This window comes from Rhinoraja longicauda, chromosome 1 (genome assembly GCF_053455715.1).
Source record: "Rhinoraja longicauda isolate Sanriku21f chromosome 1, sRhiLon1.1, whole genome shotgun sequence".
Classification (NCBI taxonomy): domain Eukaryota; kingdom Metazoa; phylum Chordata; class Chondrichthyes; order Rajiformes; family Arhynchobatidae; genus Rhinoraja; species Rhinoraja longicauda.
In genome coordinates, this window is record NC_135953.1 from 85,509,537 (window position 1) to 85,531,383 (window position 21,847).

Below are 21,847 nucleotides of genomic sequence, written 5' to 3' on the forward strand. Positions count from 1 at the left end.
ACTCTTCAACATTTCTAAGAGTTATCAATAGTTATGGTGGACGTTGGACTCTGTGAACCAACGATCAACTTGCTCAATTGAATATATTAACTGGAAGTACATGTTCAGCATTTACACTGATACAGTAGAGTTATGTTTGAGGATACTGCTGTCCAAACATGAGGGCATCTACAAAGACGCCAACACAGGAATCACTGGATACAAGATACACGAACGTTTTAAACCTGATGTCAAACCTTAAGCAAGCCCACTTAACTCATGGTATATGAATAGGGACTAACAAATGGAGGGATGGGGGATATGGATCATATGCAAGCAGAAGGTATCACAAAATGCTGGAGTAACTCAGCAGGTCAGGCAGCATCTCGGGTGAGAAGGAATGGGTGACGTTTCAGGTCGAGACCCTTCTTCAGACTGATGTCAGGGGAGCGGGACAAAGGAAGGATATAGGTGGAGACAGGAAGATAGAGGGAGATCTGGGAAGGAGGAGGGGAAGAGAGGGGCAGAGGAACTATCTAAAGTTGGAGAAGTCGATGTTCATACCACTGGGCTGCAAACTGCCCAGGCGAAATATGAGGTGCTGTTCCTTCAATTTCCGGTGGGCCTCACTATGGCACTGGAGGAGGCCCATGACAGAAAGGTCAGACTGGGAATGGGAGGGGGAGTTGAAGTGCTCGGCCACCGGGAGATCAGTTTGGTTAATGCAGACCGAGCATAGGTGTTGAGCGAAGCGATCGCCGAGCCTGCGCTTGGTTTCGCCGATGTAAATAAGTTGACATCTAGAGCAGCGGATGCAATAGATGAGGTTGGAGGAGGTGCAGGTGAACCTTTGTCTCACCTGGAAAGACTGTTTGGGTCCTTGGATGGAGTTGAGGGGGGAGGTAAAGGGACAGGTGTTGCATCTCGTGCGGTTGCAGGGGAAAGTGCCTGGGGTTGGGGTGGTTTGGGTAGGAAAGGACGAGTGGACCAGGGAGGGGAGGGGATGGAAAGATATGGCCAGTGGTGGGGTCCCGTTGTAGGTGACGGAAATGTTGGTGGATGATGTGTTGGATCCGCTGGCTGGTGGGGTGGAAGGTGAGAATGAGGGGGATTCTGTCCTTGTTGCGAGTGGGGGGAGGGGGAGCAAGAGCGGAGCTGCGGGATGTAGAAGAGACCCTAGTGAGAGCCTCATCTATAATGGAGGAGGGGAAGCCCCGTTTCCTGAAGATGATGGCTGAATGGCTGGTTATGTCCCCAACAACCTTTGAGAGTGGTAAACATCAGGATCATCAGTAAAACCCATTCTCCAACTTTTTATGAGGAGTTCAGTCTTTTCTTCATCAAAGAATTGTAGCAGTGCTAATGGCAGAACCTCCAACATTTTGACAGTTCACTGCACTGATATAGACAAGCAGGAAGAAGATGGTGCAGGGGAGAGGTTTCATAAATCAAATCAGCATGAGAATTAACCAGCGTCTGGAATTAACCTTGAGTAATGTATACAGTTGCAAACAGGTTTCCAAGAGAACTGTGGACAGAATTGTGGAGAGCATTCAATGGGTGGATGTCATAGTTACAGTTAAAGATTAATGGGGTGGAAGATAAGAGTACAGAGGTCATATGAATGTACAGTAGTTGGTGGCATTTTACATTTACTCTTTGGTGATTTGCAATACGCTCGTACTGTATTTCTCTGTAATGTTTGCATTTATATTATGTTGTGTTTGCTCAGTCGTAATAAACCATACAGATTTCCAGTTTGTATTGCTCTCTAGCCTTGACTAGTTTTATGCCCTTCCCTTCCCCTTACCCCACCCACAGATGGGTTCAGGTGAAGTCAGGGATTTGGTGTAAGAGAAAATATCCACACTAATTTACTGGAGACCATGGTTCCTAACTCCGTAAAAAAAACAAGCTGAAGAATCCAACAACTTGGAAAAAATGTGTCTTTTGGTCAAAAGTCGCCCATAACAACTGTGATAGCAATTTTTCCCAAAGGCAGATAAAGCAGGAAGATCACATGATGCTTTAACATAACTTTATGTCAAATAACAGATGGTGAACAATATGTTTTAACCAGTTCTGCAGGATCTGAATAAACATTTGGCAAGATCCTAGTACTTCATGAAACTTGATTGTTGCTTGCTGATGAACAGTTGGACTTGGATGCGAACAGCAAGAAACCAGTAACTTCTACCTCTTTTTCTTAGGCAGTCCTTCATGAACGTCGGAGTCTTGCTTCCAGACCAGCCTTGTGGGTTCTGAGGTGACTGCTGAGGCCAACGCGGGAACCGTAGACACTTCCACTGAAGGGGCAGCAGGTGCCCGATGGGACAGGCAGATGGATTGTTTGAGAGGTAATGGGCTCTTTCCCCCACTTACACCTGGTTGGGCTTCTGTGCTCACAAAACATGGCCTCTGGGTTCTCAATGCCACTGAATGCTCCTTCTCCACTCTGAGCGATGGTGAGCCAGAGATTTCAAAGATGCAGTCGGGACTTCAAGGAAGCTTTGAGTGCATCCTTTGCCCAGCTGGCGATCTCCTCCCCTGAAGGTGCCTGGGGAGCAGGACTGCTCCCTCATTACGCACATAGGACTACACCCCTACAATTAGCTTCTACATCCTCACCAGAAATCTTCCCGTCCCCACGGGTAAAATATTGGACGGCACTGATAATTTTCTGTCTGACTCGGACGATCTTGTAATCAGCTCATCTGATGCTGACGATGAGTTCTGTGTTTTGGAGAAAGTTCTGAAGTACTCCCACCATCTCAGTGCATTATTGAAACAGTCCAAATACCCCAACATACAGTTAGTGTTGTTGTATATGAGTTTGATGGTAGACACTAATGATTGAAACCCATTAAAAACAGAGTTAAAACTATCATGAAATAATCCTGGGTATGACAGAATTCTGCTCCCTTCCAAGAATGATTCATATTTATTCTGGATTTTGGATGGTTCAGATACTTTTGCACCAGATTTTTAAGCGAAAACGAAATTGAACTGAGGAACAACAGAAAGTGTTTGATCAATGTCGACGGATTGTTGCTTGCTGATGAACAGTTGGACTTGGATGCGAACAGCAAGAAACCAGTAACTTCTACCTCTTTTTCTTCTGCCCCTCTCTTCCCCTCCTCCTTCCCAGATCTCCCTCTATCTTCTTGTTTCACTGTCATGTGAGGTGAACCTAAAGTAGGCTTCACGTTATGACCAAGACACTGTCATCAGCCATATTATGAATGATACTCAGGAATTGCCTATATCATTTGCTTTGTTTGCTCTTCAGATCATAGTACAGGAACAGTCCCTTAGGCCCACAATGTCCCTTGCTAAACATGATGCCGAGATAAACTTATCTTTTCAGATTGCACGTGATCCATATCCCAACCTATCCATATGAAACAAAGAATACTGCACACAAATTGGGAAAGGATCACTAACAATTTTCTTAGGTGTGAAGAAATGCCATCAGTTTTGCTGGGAACACTGTTCGTTTTATTTATTATTGAACACTATTGGCAATCTCGAGTCACAGTCCAATTGTGGCTTCCAGATTGCGAAGGGGGGTGAATTAGGCGTCACAGCTGATTGCATATTATTAATTGAACCACAAGGTAATTGTTGACTTTCTGTTCCGATCATCACACAAACTAACCTAATTTTCACACTGCAACGAGCCACAGTAAGTCATTGACTTGCGAGATACATTACTGAACCAGGTCTCAGAACTCAGTCTGTGAGGATGAACCAACTTGGACAAGTGTCCAAACAGAGATTTACAGCCATTGTACAATTTCAGGCTGGAATTGCCAAGGACGTTTAAAATGAGGACAAGAATTTGTCATTCTGAGCGTCCTCCGGGCAATTATTGTAGATAAGCTACATGCTGTCCACACTGGAATTATCAGCACGAATGACACTATGAGGAATTTTGTGTATTGGCCAAACATTGAGGAACAAATGGGAAGAAGTTGTGTCCATGAGTGCAGATGGCCAGCAAAGCAGAACAGCATTGAATACATCCTCACAGTCATGAAAATTACTGAACTTGACCATCCCATGAGTCCATGTCAGCTTTCATCAAAAAGGGACTGGACAATTTCCTCAGGCTCATTGATGCTTGAGGTTAGACATATAGGTGGCTGTGTGACAGCAGAAAGGAACATTGAAGAGTTAAGTAGGATTTTTGCTGGAGTACAAATAAGGAACTGCAGATGCTGGTTTACAAAATGACACAAAATGCTAGAGTAACTCAACAGGTCAGGCAGCATCTCTGGACAACATGAGTAGGTGACGTTTCGGATCGGGGCCCTTCTTCAGACAGATGTTATCTGAAAAAAGGTCCCGAGCCAAAATATTACCAATCTATGCTTTCCAGAGATGCTGCCCAACCTGTGGAGTTACTCCAGCACTTTATGTCCTTTTCTGCATCTTTGCTATGCAAGGAGTATGTCTGACAATAAACCATAGGTTCCTTTGCTTTTGTTCTAACATTTTACGTGACATTGCAGCATCAAACATTTATTGATTCCTCTGTACCTCCACTGGAGCAATGGAGTAACCTGTAACTGTGCTACAAACAGCCTGAAAGAAGCAAATTCCCTTCAGTTATACTTTCTTCCCCATGAATCATTGATGTGAGTGTCCATCACCCTTGATCTGGGGAGAGCGAGTGGAGTTGAAGGAGAAGTTGTTTAATGTAAGGACACAATGTGCTGGAGTAACTAAAGCGGTCAGGCAACCTCTCTGGAGATCATGGACACTTAATGTTTCAGGTCGGGATCCGTCATCAGCATCAACCAGCATCAGCAGTATTGTTTAATGTGAGAACAAGTCCAGGCAGGTGGATTAAGGTGTTGGTGGAGGGAAACTGTTTCTGATTTTCGGCATAGAATAACCTACTGTTGAAAAGTTGCAGAACAGAAGTGCACTAAGGGTGTCAGAGTAGCACAGCTGGTAGAGCTGCTGCCTCACCGTGCCAGAGACACCTGGGCTTGATCCTGACCTCGATGTGTGGAGTTTACATGTTCTCCCTGTGACTGCGTGGGTTTCGTCCAGGTGCTCCAGTTTCCTCAAAAATCCCAAAGATGTGTGGGTTTGCAGGTTAATTGGCCACTGTAAAATTGCTTCTATTGTGTAGAGAGTGGATGCAAAAGTGGGATAATGTAGAACTAATGTGAACAGGCGATCGATGGTCAGAGTGTACATGGTAGGCTGAAGGACTTGTTCCATGCAATACCTTTCAATCAATTAAATATAAGAAGTCGCAAGCTCCTATTTTTTATTTAAATGCAAAGATACAGCAGATTAGCAAATGTCACAACTGCACTATCAGCAAATGGTGAAAATACACAATAGAGACCCATATATTGTATTTTTGTGTATTCTAGTGATGCCAGTATGAAGATAATCACTCTTCAGTTTTCAGGGTGAAAGGGAGACAGTACTTGCTGAAGACATTTCTCTTCTGAAGAATCCATGAATTGGAGCCGGGGCAAACACAGTGACATTCAACACGCACAGTACAATATCAATCAATCCTTTTTATTTCGTCATTCTGGTCATTTGATATCCCTGTAAAAGATATTTAGGTATTAATATGAAGAACCAACAGCAAAAAACACCATTAACGAATGCAAATTAAATCTAGAAAATACTGATTTCAAATCACCACCATCTCTACATCAGAATTAGAAATTGATTGATTGATTGATACAGCATGGAAACGGGCCATTTGGCCCAGTGAGACTATGCTGACCATTAATAACCCCTTCACACCAGTTCTATGTCATCTCACTTTCTCATCTACTCCCTACACGGGGATAATTTAGAGAGGCCGTTAAACCTACACCGCCATTCAATGTGATCATGGCTGATCATTCTCAATCAGTATCCCGTTCCTGCCTTCTCCCCATACCCCCGACTCCACTATCCTTAAGAGCTCTATCTAGCTCTCTCTTGAATGCATTCAGAGACTTGGCCTCCACTGCCTTCTGAGACATGGGAGGAAACCAGAGCCCCAGGAAGAAACCCATTCTGTCACAGGGGGAACATGCAAACTCCACACAGACGACACCCGAGGTCAGGATCGAACCCGGATCTCTGGTGCTGTGAGGTAACAGCTCTGCCAGCTGCACCACTGTGCAACTAGCCCTCAAAAACACCCAGATATTAAAAAAATAAATACATCTTCTTTCAAAAACCTCCTATAGAAAAAAAAGTAAAAGAAAAACGTGAAAAAATGCATAAGCATTCTGCTTAAGTCTTTAGTCTATTCTCACACAGAAGAATCTGACTTCCTCAACTTACCATATGAAATGCAATGTACGTGCAATGAACACTGATCATATCACTGATGAATTTTTATTTCCCTTTTAATTTGGCAGAGAGAACATGGGAGGCAACACAGGGATGCCAGCCAATCGTTACAAAGACTTCCCTGCAAAAGAGTAATAACACAAGGTTTTGCAAATAAGCATTAATGGAGAACAATACAGCACAGGACTGATTAAACTAATCCCTTCTACCTGCACATGATTCCCATCCCTCCAATCCCTGCATATTCACGTGCCTATCTAAAGGCCGTTCAAACACCACCAGCTCGTTCCAGACACCCACCATTCTCGATATAAAAATCTTGCCCCTCATATCTCCTTTAAACTTTCCCCCTCTCAGTTTACATCTATGTCCTCTAGTATGATAGTATGATCTGCAACCTGCTCTCTTCCCAGTAATCGCACAGCCACCTATTCGATGTCACATGTATTTTTCCCTCCCTCTTATTTTTACCATCAATCTAGTTATTGTGCAGCTTTAGATATGGGAAAGGACATGTAGGAGATCACATTGAGCTGCAGTGGTTGAAGACAGTCTACACTTCAGTCATGCAACTCTTTACCAATTCTGATGTAGGGTCCTGAAATGTTAACCATTTCCCTTTCCACAGACGTTGCTCGAAGATTTCTAGCAATAGTAATTAAAAAAAAATTACAAATAGGTTGGCCTGAACTATGGACTTCAAATAATTCTATGCTTTGATATGGTCAGGTGAAGATATCATATTTTCCTGTAGCTGATATTAAATTTCATAACCATATAACATTTTATTGCTACACAACCTTCAACGTCCACATAATAACTTCCCTTTGTATTTTACTGCCTATTATTATATATGCATAATAGAGTATGGGTATAATCTCAGCAGCATGTTGAAATGTTATTACTTTTGATTAGTGTGTTCATTAAAATTGATGAAACATTTGTTGAGTCCTATGATGTTACAACCTGAGTTTGAGTTTAGTTTTTTGTCACATGTACCGATGTTCAGATGAATCTTGGGGTCTAAGTCCATAACTCCTTGAGAGTCGATAGAGTGGATGCATATGGTGTACCCACCTTCATCAGTAAGAGCATTGAGTATAAAGGTCAGGAAGTCATGTTGCAGCTGTATAAAACCTTAGTTAGGCCACTTTTGGAGTATTCCCTGCATTTCTGATTGCCCCATTACAGAAAGGAAATGGAGACTTGGGAGAAGGCTTACTAGGATGCTGCTATTAGGATATTAACTATAAGGAGAGGTTGGGCAAACTTGGATTGTTTTCTCTGGAGTGTCGGATGCTGAGACCTGATAGAAGTTTAGAAAATTATGAAAGGCAAAGATGACGTAGACAGTCAGAATCTTTCTCTCAGAGTGGAATTGTCAAAGGCTAAGGGGCATTGCTTTGTGGTGAGAGCAAGTTTTTTTGCAGAGTGGAGCAATAGACAATAGACAATAGGTGCAGGAGTAGGCCATTCGGCCCTTCGAACCAGCACCACCATTCAATGTGATCATGGCTGATCATTCTCAATCAGTACCCCGTTCCTGCCTTCTCCCCATACCCCCCTGACTCCGCTATCCTTAAGAGCTCTATCTAGCTCTCTCTTGAATGCATTTAGAGACTTGGCCTCCACTGCCTTCTGAGGCAGTGAATTCCACAGATTCATAACACTCTGACTGAAAAAGTTGCCGGCAGGGGTGATAGTAAAAGCAGATATAATAGTGGTGTTTAAAAAACTTTTAGACAGACACATGGATATGCAGCAAATGGAGAGATATGGATCACATGCAGGCAGAAGGGATTATTTTAATTTGGCATCATATTGAGCCCAGATATTGTACGGCGAAGGGCCTGTTTCTGTGCTGCACTGTCCTGTGTTCTACATTTGACAGTAACAAGGTGTCAAAAGGCCATCAGGGTGAGCTGGGGGTTGGGCTGCACAATTTGCAGGTTGCACCATTTATGGAGGAGCTGAATAAATTACGACAGAGAATGAGTTGAATGATTACGGCAAAGGAGCAAACTGACAATCATTGGATCTTCCACAATTGCTGCTGCGTTAAGAAGATGGAAGATGGCATCCAAGGTAAGAATCATGTCAAGAGATCGATGGATTAGGTGGTTAATAATGGAGACTTGACAGGAATTGAATACTCTGGAGTTATCCCCAAATTATTTTATGGAACCAATAAATATTTACATAGAATAAATCTCTATGATGTTAAACATTTTATCTCTAAAAAGTATGGGTTTCTGGATATTTTCTTATTTCATGTTCTCATTTTTAAAAATCAGATCTACTTACAGATATGTGGTACTTTGTCCTGACGAGGGTTCTCATAGCCATGGAAGTCCCACAGAGACAACACTCGTTCATGTCCCCTGCAATCTGACAGCCAAGGCAAATTGGAAAGAATATCCCACAGCAACCTAGAAATAATGAGAGGCAGCAAGCAGTTCATAAGTTCTAGGAGCAGAATTAGGCCATTCAGCCCATCAAGCCTACTCCACCATTCAATCATGGCTGATCTATCTTTCCCTCTCAACCCCATTCTCCTGCCTTCGCCCCATAAACCCCGACACCCTTACTAATCACGAATCTGTAAATCTTCACCTTAAAAATAGCCATTGACTTGGCTTCCACAGCCGTTTGTGGCAATGAATTCTACAGATTCACTGCCCTCTACCTAAAGAAATTAATTTTAATCTCCTTTCTAAAGGTATGTCCTTTTATTCTGAGGAAATGGCCCCTGGTCCTAGACTCTCTCACTAGCGGAAACATCCTCTTCACATTCACTATCCAAGCCTTTCACTATTCGGTAAGTTTCAATGAGACCCTCCCTCATCCTTCTAAACTCCAGCGAGCACAGGCCCAGTGCCTTCAAATGCTCATCATATGTTAACCCAATTATTCCTGTGATCAACCTCCTCTGGACCCTCTCCAATGCCAGCTTATTCTTCCTCAGATATGGGGCCCAAAACTGCTCACAATATTCCAAATGCGGCCTGACCAGCACCTTATAGAGCCTCAGCATTACATCCCCGTTTCTGTATTGTAGTACTCTTGAAATAAATGTCAGCATTGCATTCGCCTTCCTTACTACTGGTTCAACTTGCAGATTAACTTTTTGGGAATACTGCACCAGCACTCCCAAGTCCCTTTGCACCTCTAATTTCTGAATTCTCTCCACATTTAGAAAATAGTCTACGCCTTTATTCCTACAACCAAAATGCATGATTCCACACTTTGTTACACTGAGGAACATCTATCACTTCTCAGCCCTCTCCCCCAGCCTGCCCAAGTCCTTCAGCAGAGTCCCCGCTTTCCCTATACTACCTGCCCCTCCACCTATCTTTGTATAATCTGCAAACTTGGCCACAAAGCCTTCAATTCCCTCATCCAAATCATATAGACCGTGAAGAGTAACGGCCCCAGCACAGACCCCTGCGAAACTCCGCTAGTCTGGCAGTCAACTAGAAAAAGCCCCCTTTATTGCCACTCTTTGCCTTCTGCCATCCAGCCAACCTGCTGGTATCTTCCCTCTGATACCATGGGCTCCCATTTTCATTAGCAGCCTCACATGCGGCACCTTATCGAAGGCCTTCTGAAAATCCAGGTAAACCAAGTCTTCTATTAGAAGTACTAATATCTCATACCTGATGACTTACAATTATCAAATCTGACCAGAACTCAACACTTATAGCTGGTTGTGAGAACGGGGCATCAGGTAGTCAGTGCTGAAAATAAACACCAAACACCTGTATCATTCCTTATCAGAGTAATGTTGTTCACTCAGCAGAGCAAGGCTGCAGGGTTAGATCATACATGCTGAGATGCCCACATTAACAAAGGGATCCTGCTGGCCGCTGGACATTGGTGGTGATGGTGAGAACACCAGGTTGTTGGTGACATTTAACAGTGGTCAGTTTGTGCAATGAACAATGAATTGTTTGTACAATGGGCTGGTTTAATATTGAGGGTCTCCAGGGTGACCCTGTTACAGAAAATAAACGAAAAGGACATCTTTACAATTATGGGACACATTTCATGATCTCAACACTTCCCAAAGCACCATACAGTGAAGTACTTCTGAAGTATAGTTTCACTTGTAACTTGGGAAAGTGTTTTAAAGAACAGAAGATTAAATGGAACATTTAAATATGACTATGCTAGACAGTCTAAAACCATGCACATACTTACATATTCCCAAGTCATCGAAACAGCCGCACATTCCAGTGCTCCAGTTGTTTTGTCTGGCAGGGGTAGGCTGGGACATTATCACCACATGACCTGCATCGAACTGTGCCATCTTACTTCACTGGGATAACATTAGAAATAATCGTGAGAAATGGTTGATGGCATCTCTTTTGCAACAGTTAAACTTTGCTTCCAAGAGGCTTTTAGATAGGTAAATGAATATGCAGAGAATGAAGAGATATGGATCAAATGCAGGTAGAGGAAATTAGTTTAACTCGGCATCATGTTCGGCACAGACATTGTGGGCTGAAAAGCCTGTCTGTTCCTGTGCTGTACTTTTCTATGTTACATCAATAATTTCAATGTTTTGATCGTAAGTCATGTTAATGAAAATAAACAACACCCAAAGATGACAGAATTGTTACAGAACAGGAGAGGACATTGTGCAAGAGCTCCCAATCCATTGTCCCTCCCAATCCCAGCCTAAAACATTCATGTTGTTAGTCACATTGAGCTAAATGTACATGGAGTCACATTCATACAGAACTGAAAATGCATCAAGTCCAGATTGGTCTTTCAAAGTTCTATCTATTTTGACAAATAATTTTTAATTAAAGATTTTCATAACTTGATCTTCACTGATAATTGAAATTTAAAGCACTGCAGCTCTGGAAATGTAAAATAAAAGTAGAAAATGCTTGTACATTGTGTTTTGGGTGGAAAACTGTTCACTGAAACTGGGAAAGGGAGAAAACCCATTAGTTTTAAAAATGGAGAGGGTGGGAAAAGATGCAATATCTCAGAATACTGAGAAGACAGAAAGTAGTAAGACTGTAATGAAACCATGTGTACAAACAATTGTTTAATGTCATGCTGAATGCAGGAACAGCTTACAAGCCAAATTTCTTATAGCCAAGTAGTTTTTAATTGTTGAAATGCAGTGATGGTATCACCCGTTTAAAAACACATGATAAAATTACCATGTTTTAGTTTTAGAGAGACAGCATGGAAACGGGCCTGTGTGTAAGGAGGAACTGCAGATGCTGGTTTTAACCAAAGATAGACACAAAAAGCTGGAGTAACTCAGTGGGACAGGCAGCATCTCTGGAGAGAAGGAATGGTGGATGTTTCGGATCGAGACCCTTCCTCAGACTGACGTCAGGGGGGAGGGAGATAGATAGATAAGGAAGTGTGAAGGTGTGAAACAGGGCAAAAGGAACATCTATCACTTCTCAGCCCACTCTCCCAACCTACCCAAGTCCTCTTGCAGCCATGTCTCTGTAATTCCCACAACATCATGCTTGCCAATTTCTAACTGAGTCTCAAGCTCATCCACTTTATTTCTTATACTTCGCGCATTCATATACAGCACTTTAACTTTGGTATTCACCTCCCCTCTCACACCGGTCACTATTGGCCCTGACCTTACTCTCTTATCCCTTCTCAAACTTTCCTTCCCATTAATTCGGGAGTATTTTGTAACTTTTCCTGTGCTCACTTCCCCTTTAACCTCATCTTTATATTCCCAATTTGTCAACCCCTCCCCCCCAATTATTTAGTTTAAACCCACACGTGTAGCACTAGCAAACCTGCCTGCCAGAACGCTGGTCCCCCTCCAGTTAAGGTGCAATCTGTTCCTTTTGTACAGATCACCCCCTACCCCAGAAGAGATCCCAGTGGTCTATAAATCTAAATCCCTGCTCCCTGCACCAGCCCCCCAGTAACACATTCAGATCCCCATCTCCCATAGTGCCATCTGTCTCACCGCGTGTGGCTTGTACAAAAAATATCTGTATAATAAAATCTAAGTTCATAGTGCAACAAAGTCCATCCATCAATTCCAGTTTGTTTTTAAACCCAAACAATGATTCTTTTCAATCCTACTTTTGTATACATAAAACAGTGTTTACCAGGCAATAATTTACGAAGCATGCTTGTCGATTGTTTTGCCTTAAAACTATTCTTTCAATGAGTAATGCTTTTAAAACATGGCAAGGCATCAGCGAGGCTGAGAAGCACAATAAAAAGAACAAAGGTGAATGACGGAGGAATGTAGAAGGAGGTTAAAAAAATAAAAGCATGAAATACCTGAGAGAAATCATAGAAACATAGAAAATAGGTGCAGGAGGAGGCCATTTGGCCCTTCGAGCCAGCACTGCTATTCATTGTGATCATGGCTGATCATCCACAATCAGTAACCCGTGCCTGCCTTCTCCCCGTATCCCTTAATTCCACTAGCCCCAAGAATTGGCCTCCACTGCCTTCTGTGGCAGAGAATTCCACAAATTCACAACACTGGGTGAAAAGGTTTTTTCTCATCTCAGTCTTAAATGGCCTCCCCTTTATTCTTAGACTGTGGCCCCTGGTCCTGGACTCCCCCAACATTGGGAACATTTTTCCTGCATCTAGCTTGCCCAGTCCTTTTATAATTGTATATGTCTCTGTAAGATCCCCTCGCATCCTTCTAAACTCCAGTGAATACAAGCTCAGTCTTTCCAACCTTTCCTCATATGACAGTCCCTCCATCCCAGGGATTAACCTTGTGAACCTACACTGCACTGCCTCAATAGCAAGGTTGGCCTTCCTCAAATTAGGAGACCAAAACTGGTCTTTAGGAGACCAAATTAGGAGGCACAATACTCCAGATGTGGTCTCACCAGGGCCCTATACAACTGCAGGAGGACCTCCTTGCTCCTATATTCAAATCCTCTCGTTATGAAGGCCAACATGCCATTAGCTTTCTTCACTGCCTGCTGTACCTGCACGCTTACTTTCAGTGACTGGTGTACAAGGACACCAGGGCCTCGTTGCACTTCCCCTTTAACTAATCTGACACCATTGAGATAATAATCTGCCTCCTTGTTTTTGCCGGCAAAGTGGATACCTCACATTTATCTACATTATATTGCATCTGCCATGCATCTGCCCACTCACTCAACCTGTCCAAGTCACCCTGCAACATCCTAACATCCTCTTCGCAGTTCACACTACCACCCAGCTTTGTGTCATCTGCAAACTTGCTAGTGTTACTTCTAATTCCATCAACAAAATCATTAATATATATTGTACATAGTTGCGGTCCCAGCACCGACCCTTGTGGCACTCCACTCGCCACTGCCTGCCATTCTGAAAAGGACCCGTTTATTCCTACTCTTTTCTTCCTGTCTGCCAACCAATTCTCTATCCATTTCAATACTCTATCCCCAATACCATGTGCTCTAATTTTGCTCACCAACCTCCCGTGTGGAACCTTATCAAAGGCTTTCTGAGTCTAGATACACTAATCCACTGACTCACCTTCATCCATTTTACTTGTCACATCCTCAAAAAATTCCGGAAGATATTCAAGCAGGATTTCCCATAAATCCATGCTGATTTGAATCAATCCTTTTACTGCTATCCAAATGCACCGTTATTATTGTCTCTTTAATAATTGACTCCAGCATCTTCCCCACCACCGATGTCAGGCTAATTGGTCTATAATTCCCCGTTTTCTCTGTCGCTCCTTTCTTGAAAAGTGGGATAACATCAGCTACCCTCCAATTCACAGGAACTGATCCTGAATCTATTGAACATTGGAAAATGATCACCAATGCATCCACGATTTCTAGAGCCACCTCCTTGAGTACCCTGGGATGCAGACCATCAGGCCCTAGGAATTTATCAGCCTTCAGTCCCATTAATCTACCCAATCCTATTTCTCGCCTAATGCAAATTTCTATCAGTTCCTCTGTCTCCCTAGATCCTCTGTCTTTTAGTACATCTGGGAGATTGTCTATGTTTTCCTTAGTGAAGACAGATCCGAAGTACCTGTTCAACTCTTCCGCCATTTCCTTGTTACCCATAATAATTTCACCCGTTTCTGCCTTCAAGGGACCCACATTTGTCTTTACTAATCTTTTTCTCTTAGCATACCTAAAGAAGCTTTTTCTGTCCTTCTGTAGGGGCACAGGGATTGGTCCAGACCATCGAACCCTCTGATTGGTAGAAGAGGTGAGGTGGTGCGCAGGTAAAGGAACCGAGCAGTCTGGGTTACCAACCTTGGCCAGCTCCTCTCTCATGCCTTCATAGTTCCCTTTGTTCAACTGCAAGACTGACATTCCTGGTTTAACCTTCTCCCTCTCAAATTATCTCCCTCTCATAAGAAGGAAATAAATAGAGGCAGGTGTATAGCATTTGGTTCCTCGATCCTGTTGTTCTATTCAATACGTTTATGGTTGACATTCTACCTCGGCACCACTTTCCTGTACTGAAGCTATAATCCATGATTCCCTACTGTCCAAAGATTTGTAGACCTCCGCCTTGATTATTCAGAGCAGCTCAGCCTTCCCACCCCTGTTAAGTGCAGCGTTAAAAGATTTATAACGACTTGGGTGAAGAAATGTCTTCTCTGCTTTGTACTGAATGGCTCGACCTTTATTTTGAGACTGTGACCATTTGGCTTTAGATATATCTTTACATCCACTCTGTCAAGTCCTTTAAACATTTGGAATGCTTCAATGAATTCATTTTACACTGCAAACTCTCAGAGGGTAAAGGTTCAGTTATGGCGGCGAGTCGTAGGCGAAGTCAAGTCAAGTCAAGTCAATTTATTTGTATAGCACATTTAAAAACAACCCACGTTGACCAAAGTGCTGCACATCTGACTAGGAAAAAAAAAGAAACATACAGTGGCAGGCAGCCAAACACAACGGCGCGGCCATCTTGAACAAAATGTTAATTCAATCACCCACAGTCCAACAATAAAAGCACTAAACAGGCACCCAAATTACCCAACCCCAAAAACCCCCCAAAACACAGTCCAACAATAGAAGCATTAAATAGGCATTCAAATCACACACCCCAAAACCCCCAAAAACACAGTCCAACAATAAAAGCATCAAACATCAAACATCAAACATAAAAGCATCAAACCACCCAACCCCAAAAACACACAAAAAAGAAACATCCATCAAAGAAACATCCATCACAGTGAGTCTCCTCCAGTCCTCTCTCTCCTCACTGTGATGGAAGGCCACAATGTCTTTCCCTTCTCCTGCTGTCCTCGCCCGCGGTCAGGTTGAAGTAGCCGTTGAAGTACGTTGAAGTAGCCGTTTATTATAACATTAACAACCGTGACAATCAACGCATCAAACGACAGACAACCATAAATCTTACTGTCTCCGCTGGAGGACTAAACGAGACTGCCTCGTTCCCTTTACCTGCGTACCACCTCACCCGGTCTACCAATCAGAGGGTTCGATGGCCTGGACCAATCCCTGTGTCCCTACATGACCCCCCCCCAGAACCCTCGGTGCGGTACCGGGCAGGTGTCCGGACCACCCGACCGGAGCGGGTGCGGAGAGGAGAGGGGGGCCTTGCCGGGGGTGGGGACGGGGAAACCGGCACGGCGGGAGAAGGTGAAACTGCCGGAGCCGGAGGGGGCAGTGGCAAGGAGACCGGGGGAAGCGGGGTCCCAAACGGGGGCAGCGAGGGGGAAAACTGCTGTGCAGGAGCCGTGGCCGGAGGGCGGCCTCTGCGAGGAGGTTGAGCCGCTGTGACGGGCTGGTCTGGGTCTAAATAGGCAGGCTTAAGGCGGGACACCGAGACGACCTCTTGTCTTGTACCCACTTCTAACGTGAAGGTGACTGTGCCTCTCTTCACTACTCTGAACGGACCCTGGTAAACTGGTCGGAAAGGGGGGCGGTGGGCATCGATGCGCCGGAAAACGAACTCGCAGTCGCCCAAAGCCGGCGGGACGTGTGAAGGGGGATCCCCGTGACGAGAAGCAGGGACCGGGGCTAGGGACCCCACCCGCGCTCGGAGTGCAGCTAAGAGTGCTGTCATGGAGGGAGGGGGGGTGGAACATTGGGGAAGAACGTCGCCTGGTACCCGCAGGGGCGAGCCATAGACCAGGTCTGCCGAGGAAGCTCCGAGATCGTGCTTTGGAGCCGTGCGGATACCCAGGAGAACCCATGGGAGCTGGTTGGCCCAGTCGGGGCCGGACAGGCGGGCAGTGAGGGACGCTTTAAGCTGCTTGTGGAACCGCTCCACCATCCCGTTGGCCTGGGGGTGATAGGCGGTGGTTTGTTGTCTGCTTAGTGTCTCCCATTTGACAATTTCCTACCATTTGCCTCATCACCACTCAGATCCCCAAACCCCACCCCCCATCCCATTCCAGGAATTAATTTCTTGTTGCACTTTCTCTATTACAAATATACTCCACCTTATGTACAAAGGTCTGCATGCAATATTCCAGGTGTGATCTCAACAGCAGGGTCACTTTCTTTGATCTGTTCACCTTACTCTTGCAAACACTGCTCGAGAGTAAATAACCTCTCTAGATATCCAAAGTTCAGATACAAATTAGATTCTACATTCTTCCTGATCACAAGAAAGGCTTTTAAACATATTCTTAAAACAGATATTGATTTTAACTTTATGTTTTAGATATCTAAAGTTCAAAATTCAGATTTTCGGCTTCTCCATTAACTCCATTAACTCCACCAGCATCCAAACATTTTGAGATCATACATGTAAAGCTTTACGTTTTAGAAAATGCTGTAATAAATCGATAAGTGAAGCAAGTGAATCAAATTTGAATTCAACTGACTTGAATCAATTGTTGCTGCTAAAATGGATGCTTTAGTTTGGCAGGTGGATGATTATCATTTTGGTGCTTTTACCTGCTAATATCTCTAAATAACTCACCGCTTCTGCTAAGGAACAATTCTTTGACACTCCTTCCTCTTGACAGCAACGAGACAACTGCCTCGTTTTTACCAGCTTTATATAGGGTTGGTAATACATGGGGATGGGCTTTAGCCAATTAGTTACTGTTGGTAGGTTATTTAACTTTACGTCGGTTTGCTCATTGTGTAAACAGAAACGTAGTGCCACTTTTGTTTATTATCCAAAGTTCAGATACAAATTAGATTCTACATTCTTCCTGATCACAAGAAAGGCTTTTAAACATATTCTTAAAACAGACATTGATTTTAACTTTATGTTTTAGATATCTAAAGTTCAAATTTCAGATTTTCGGGACCCACATTTGTCTTTACTAATCTTTTTCTCTTAGCATACCTAAAGAAGCTTTTTCTGTCCTTCTTTATATTCTTGGCCAGCTTCGCTTCATACCTCACCTTTTCAACCTGTATTGCCCTTTTTGCTACCTTCAGTCACCAAGCCGAGACTTGGTGACTGTTTCAGTGAACACTTGCACTCCATCTACCATGGCATACTGGATCTGGTTGCTAACCATTTTAACTCCCCTTCTCATTCCCATACCAACCTTTCTGTCCTGGGCTAGACACAAAATGCTGGAGTAACTCAGTGAGACAGGCAGCATCTTTGGAGAGGAGTGGGTGACGTTTCGGGTTGAAACCTTTCTTCAGGTTTCGACCCGAAACTTCACCAATTTCTCCTCTCCAGAGATGCTGCCTGTCCCACTGCGTTACTGCAGCATTTTGTGTCTATCTTCGGTTTAAACCTCCTTGCTCCTATACTCAAATCCTCTCGTTATGAAGGCCAACATGCCATTAGCTTTCTTCACTGCCTGCTGTACCTGCACGCTTACTTTCAGTGACTGGTGTACAAGGACACCAGGGCCTCGTTGCACTTCCCCTTTAACTACTCTGACACCATTGAGATAATAATCTGCCTCCTTGTTTTTGCCGGCAAAGTGGGTACCTCACATTTATCTACATTATACTGCATCTGCCATGCATCTGCCCACTCACTCAACCTGTCCAAGTCACCCTGCAACATCCTAACATCCTCTTCGCAGTTCACACTGCCACCCAGCTTTGTGTCATCTGCAAACTTGCTAGTGTTATTTCTAATTCCATCATCCAAATCATTAATATATATTGTACATAGTTGCGGCCCCAGCACCAAGCCTTGTGACACTCCACTCGCCACTGCCTGCCATTCTGAAAAGGACCCATTTATTCCTACTCTTTTCTTCCTGTCTGCCAATCAATTCTCTATCCATTTCAATACTCTACCCCCAATACCATGTGCTCTAATTTTGCTCACCAACCTCCCGTGTGGAACCTTATCAAAGGCTTTCTGAGTCTAGATACACTAATCCACTGACTCACCTTCATCCATTTTACTTGTCATATCCTCAAAAAATTCCGGAAGATTATTCAAGCAGGATTTCCCATAAATCCATGCTGATTTGAATCAATCCTTTTACTGCTATCCAAATGCACCGTTATTATCTCTTTAATAATTGACTCCAGCATCTTCCCCACCACCGATGTCAGGCTAACTGGTCTATAATTCCCCGTTTTCACTGTCGCTCCTTTCTTGAAAAGTGGGATAACATTAGCTACCCTCCAATCCACAGGAACTGATCCTGAATCTATTGAACATTGGAAAATGATCACCAATGCATCCACGATTTCTAGAGCCACCTCCTTGAGTACCCTGGGATGCAGACCATCAGGCCCTAGGAATTTATCAGCCTCCAGTCCCATTAATCTACCCAATCCTATTTCTCGCCTAATGCAAATTTCTATCAGTTCCTCTGTCTCCCTAGATCCTCTGTCCTTTAGTACATCTGGGAGATTGTCTATGTTTTCCTTAGTGAAGACAGATCCGAAGTACCTGTTCAACTCTTCCGCCATTTCCTTGTTACCCATAATAATTTCACCCGTTTCTGCCTTCAAGGGACCCACATTTGTCTTTACTAATCTTTTTCTCTTAGCATACCTAAAGAAGCTTTTTCTGTCCTTCTTTATATTCTTGGCCAGCTTCGCTTCATACCTTACCTTTTCAACCTGTATTGCCCTTTTTGCTACCTTCAGTTGTCCTTTGAAAGTTTCCCAATCCTCTGGCTTTCTGCTACTCTTTGCTGTGTTATACATCTTTTCTTTTAGTTTTATTCCATTTGGAATGCTTCAATGAATTCATTTTACACTGCAAACTCTCAGAGGGTAAAGGTTCAGTCTGCTTAGTGTCTCCCATTTGACAATTTCCTACCATTTGCCTCATCACCACTCAGATCCCCAAACCCCACCCCCCATCCCATTCCAGGAATTAATTTCTTGTTGCACTTTCTCTATTACAAATATACTCCACCTTCTGTACAAAGGTCTGCATGCAATATTCCAGGTGTAATCTCAACAGCAGGGTCACTTTCTTTGATCTGTTCACCTTACTCTTGCAATTAGATATCCAAAGTTCAGATACAAATTAGATTCTACATTCTTCCTGATCACAAGAAAGGCTTTTAAACATATTCTTAAAACTGACATTGATTTTAACTTTATGTTTTAGATATCTAAAGTTCAAATTTCAGATTTTCGGGACCCACATTTGTCTTTACTAATCTTTTTCTCTTAGCATACCTAAAGAAGCTTTTTCTGTCCTTCTTTATATTCTTGGCCAGCTTCGCTTCATACCTCATCTTTTCAACCTGTATTGCCCTTTTTGCTACCTTCAGTCACCAAGCCGAGACTAGGTGACTGTTTCAGTGAACACTTGCACTCCATCTACCATGGCATACTGGATCTGGTTGCTAACCATTTTAACTCCCCTTCTCATTCCCATACCAACCTTTCTGTCCTGGGCTAGACACAAAATGCTGGAGTAACTCAGTGAGACAGGCAGCATCTTTGGAGAGGAGTGGGTGACGTTTCGGGTTGAAACCTTTCTTCAGGTTTCGACCCCAAACTTCACCAATTTCTCCTCTCCAGAGATGCTGCCTGTCCCACTGCGTTACTGCAGCATTTTGTGTCTATCTTCGGTTTAAACCAGCATCTGCAGTTCCATCCTACACATTTCAGTCCTGAGCCTTCCCAATTACCAGAGTGAGGCCACACGCATACTGGAGGAACAGCGTCTCATATTCCGCCTGGATAGATTATAACCCAATGGTATGAACATTGAATTCTACAACATCAAGTAACACATTCATGACCCCCTCTTTATTTCCTGAGCACCTCAGTGCACTCCCATTTCTCCCACCATCTCCCACGCTCCACAGTTACCCAGCTCCTTTCCTTTCCTTTGGACACCCATCTCCCCTTGCAAAAATCCTCCATTTTGCTTTAATTCCTCCCTTTTCCCCATCCCCTTCACAAGATCCCTCCCTCTGGCTTTACATTTCACTCCTCTACATATCAAACATATTTTGCTTCCTTTTCACCTCTAGCTTTGGTCACTTACGCCACCCATATGCCAAACCCCCCTCACTTTAGTCACTTACGCCACACATATGCCAAACTCCCCTCCCTTTCACTTGCCAGACTCTGTCCAGTCCCACCTCTCTTGCTGTCCACAATGGAATTATCAGCATGAAGGGGACTACCAGAAGTTTTGTGTATTGGCTGAACATTGAGGAACAAATGGGAAAAAGTCGTGTCCATGATTGCAGATGGCCAGCAATGCAGAACAGCATTGAATACACCCTCAGTCAAGGAAATTGCAGAACTTGACCATCCCATGAGTTCATGTCAGCTTTCATCAAAAGGGGACTGGACAATTTCCTCAGGCTCATTGACGCTCGATGTCACACATGTAGGTAGCTGTGTGACAACAGAAAGGAACATTGAAGAGTTACAACAAGGAACTGCAGATGCTGGTTCACAAAAAAATTACAAAGTGCTGGAGTAACTTAGCAAGTCAGGCAGCATCGTTGCAGAACATGAGTAGGTGACGTTTTGCATCGGAGCTCTTCAGACTTATTCTACTTATTCAGGGTGGAAACTGGCAGCAAAATTAATGAAATGATTGCAGGGGCAGCACCAATGCATTTATCGATGTCCCAGAAAGAGTTGAGGGAGTGGGTGTACTGGGTAAGGTTGAGATAAAGAACTGTTCACCATATTCCCCAAAAGACAGGCATATTGTAGCTTGGGTCCATGTGAGTGCCCATAACTATACTCTTGTCCAAAATACTTATTTTTTGGATGACAAATAAAGATATCCTAAATCCTTGATCTGGGCAAAAATCGAGGTGAGTGCCCATAACTACACCCAGCATCTGCAGTATTGTTTAATGTAAGAACAAGTCCAGGCAGACGGATGAGTGTGTTTCTGATGTCGGCATAGAATAGCCTGCTGTTGAAAGGTTACAGAACAGAAGTGCACTAAGGGTGGCAGAGTACTGCAGCTGGTAGAGCTGCTGCCTCATAGCGCCAGAGATACCTGGGCCTGATCATGACCTCGATGCTATTGGTGTGGAATTTACATGTTCTCCCTGTAACTGTGTGGGTTTTGTCCAGGTGCTCTGGTTTCCTCCCACATCCCAAAGATGTGTGGGTTTGCAGGTTAATTGGCCACCAGACCTCCCAACCCTTCCGAATTTGGCGGAAAGTTTCCGCTTTCTTATTTCATTTCCGCCATTCCGATTTCGCTT

The 21,847-nt window shown here is 43.7% G+C and overlaps 1 protein-coding gene across 2 annotated transcripts; it reads right to left on the reverse strand.

Annotated features, from left to right (window-relative positions):
* Positions 1 to 5,249: 5,249 nt before the first annotated feature.
* On the reverse strand, positions 5,250 to 17,255 carry plac8.1 (placenta associated 8, tandem duplicate 1). 2 transcript variants are annotated; one of them, XM_078401558.1, is made up of 5 exons: positions 17,188 to 17,255; positions 10,501 to 10,618; positions 8,605 to 8,729; positions 6,292 to 6,421; positions 5,250 to 5,556 (listed from the first exon to the last, which is right to left on the reverse strand). In XM_078401558.1, the coding sequence occupies exons 2-4, from the start codon at positions 10,607 to 10,609 to the stop codon at positions 6,332 to 6,334; spliced, it is 324 nt and encodes a 107-aa protein (XP_078257684.1). In that variant the 5' UTR covers positions 10,610 to 10,618; positions 17,188 to 17,255; the 3' UTR covers positions 5,250 to 5,556; positions 6,292 to 6,331. The 2 variants fall into 2 exon arrangements, with proteins under 2 accessions (XP_078257684.1, XP_078257689.1); XM_078401563.1 differs by lacking the exon at positions 17,188 to 17,255 and adding an exon at positions 16,703 to 16,783.
* Positions 17,256 to 21,847: the final 4,592 nt, after the last annotated feature.

What these genes read in the sequence shown, in the direction of transcription:
- plac8.1 (XM_078401558.1), bottom strand. Translation starts at nt 10,609, where the DNA reads ATGGCACAGTTCGATGCAGGTCATGTGGTGATAATGTCCCAGCCTACC. An exon ending in TTTCGATGACTTGGGAATAT is followed by an intron (nt 8,730 to 10,500) that starts GTAAGTATGTGC and finishes CATTATTTCTAG; the next exon opens with GTTGCTGTGGGATATTCTTT. An exon ending in GGACAAAGTACCACATATCT is followed by an intron (nt 6,422 to 8,604) that starts GTAAGTAGATCT and finishes ACTCTTTTGCAG; the next exon opens with GGAAGTCTTTGTAACGATTG.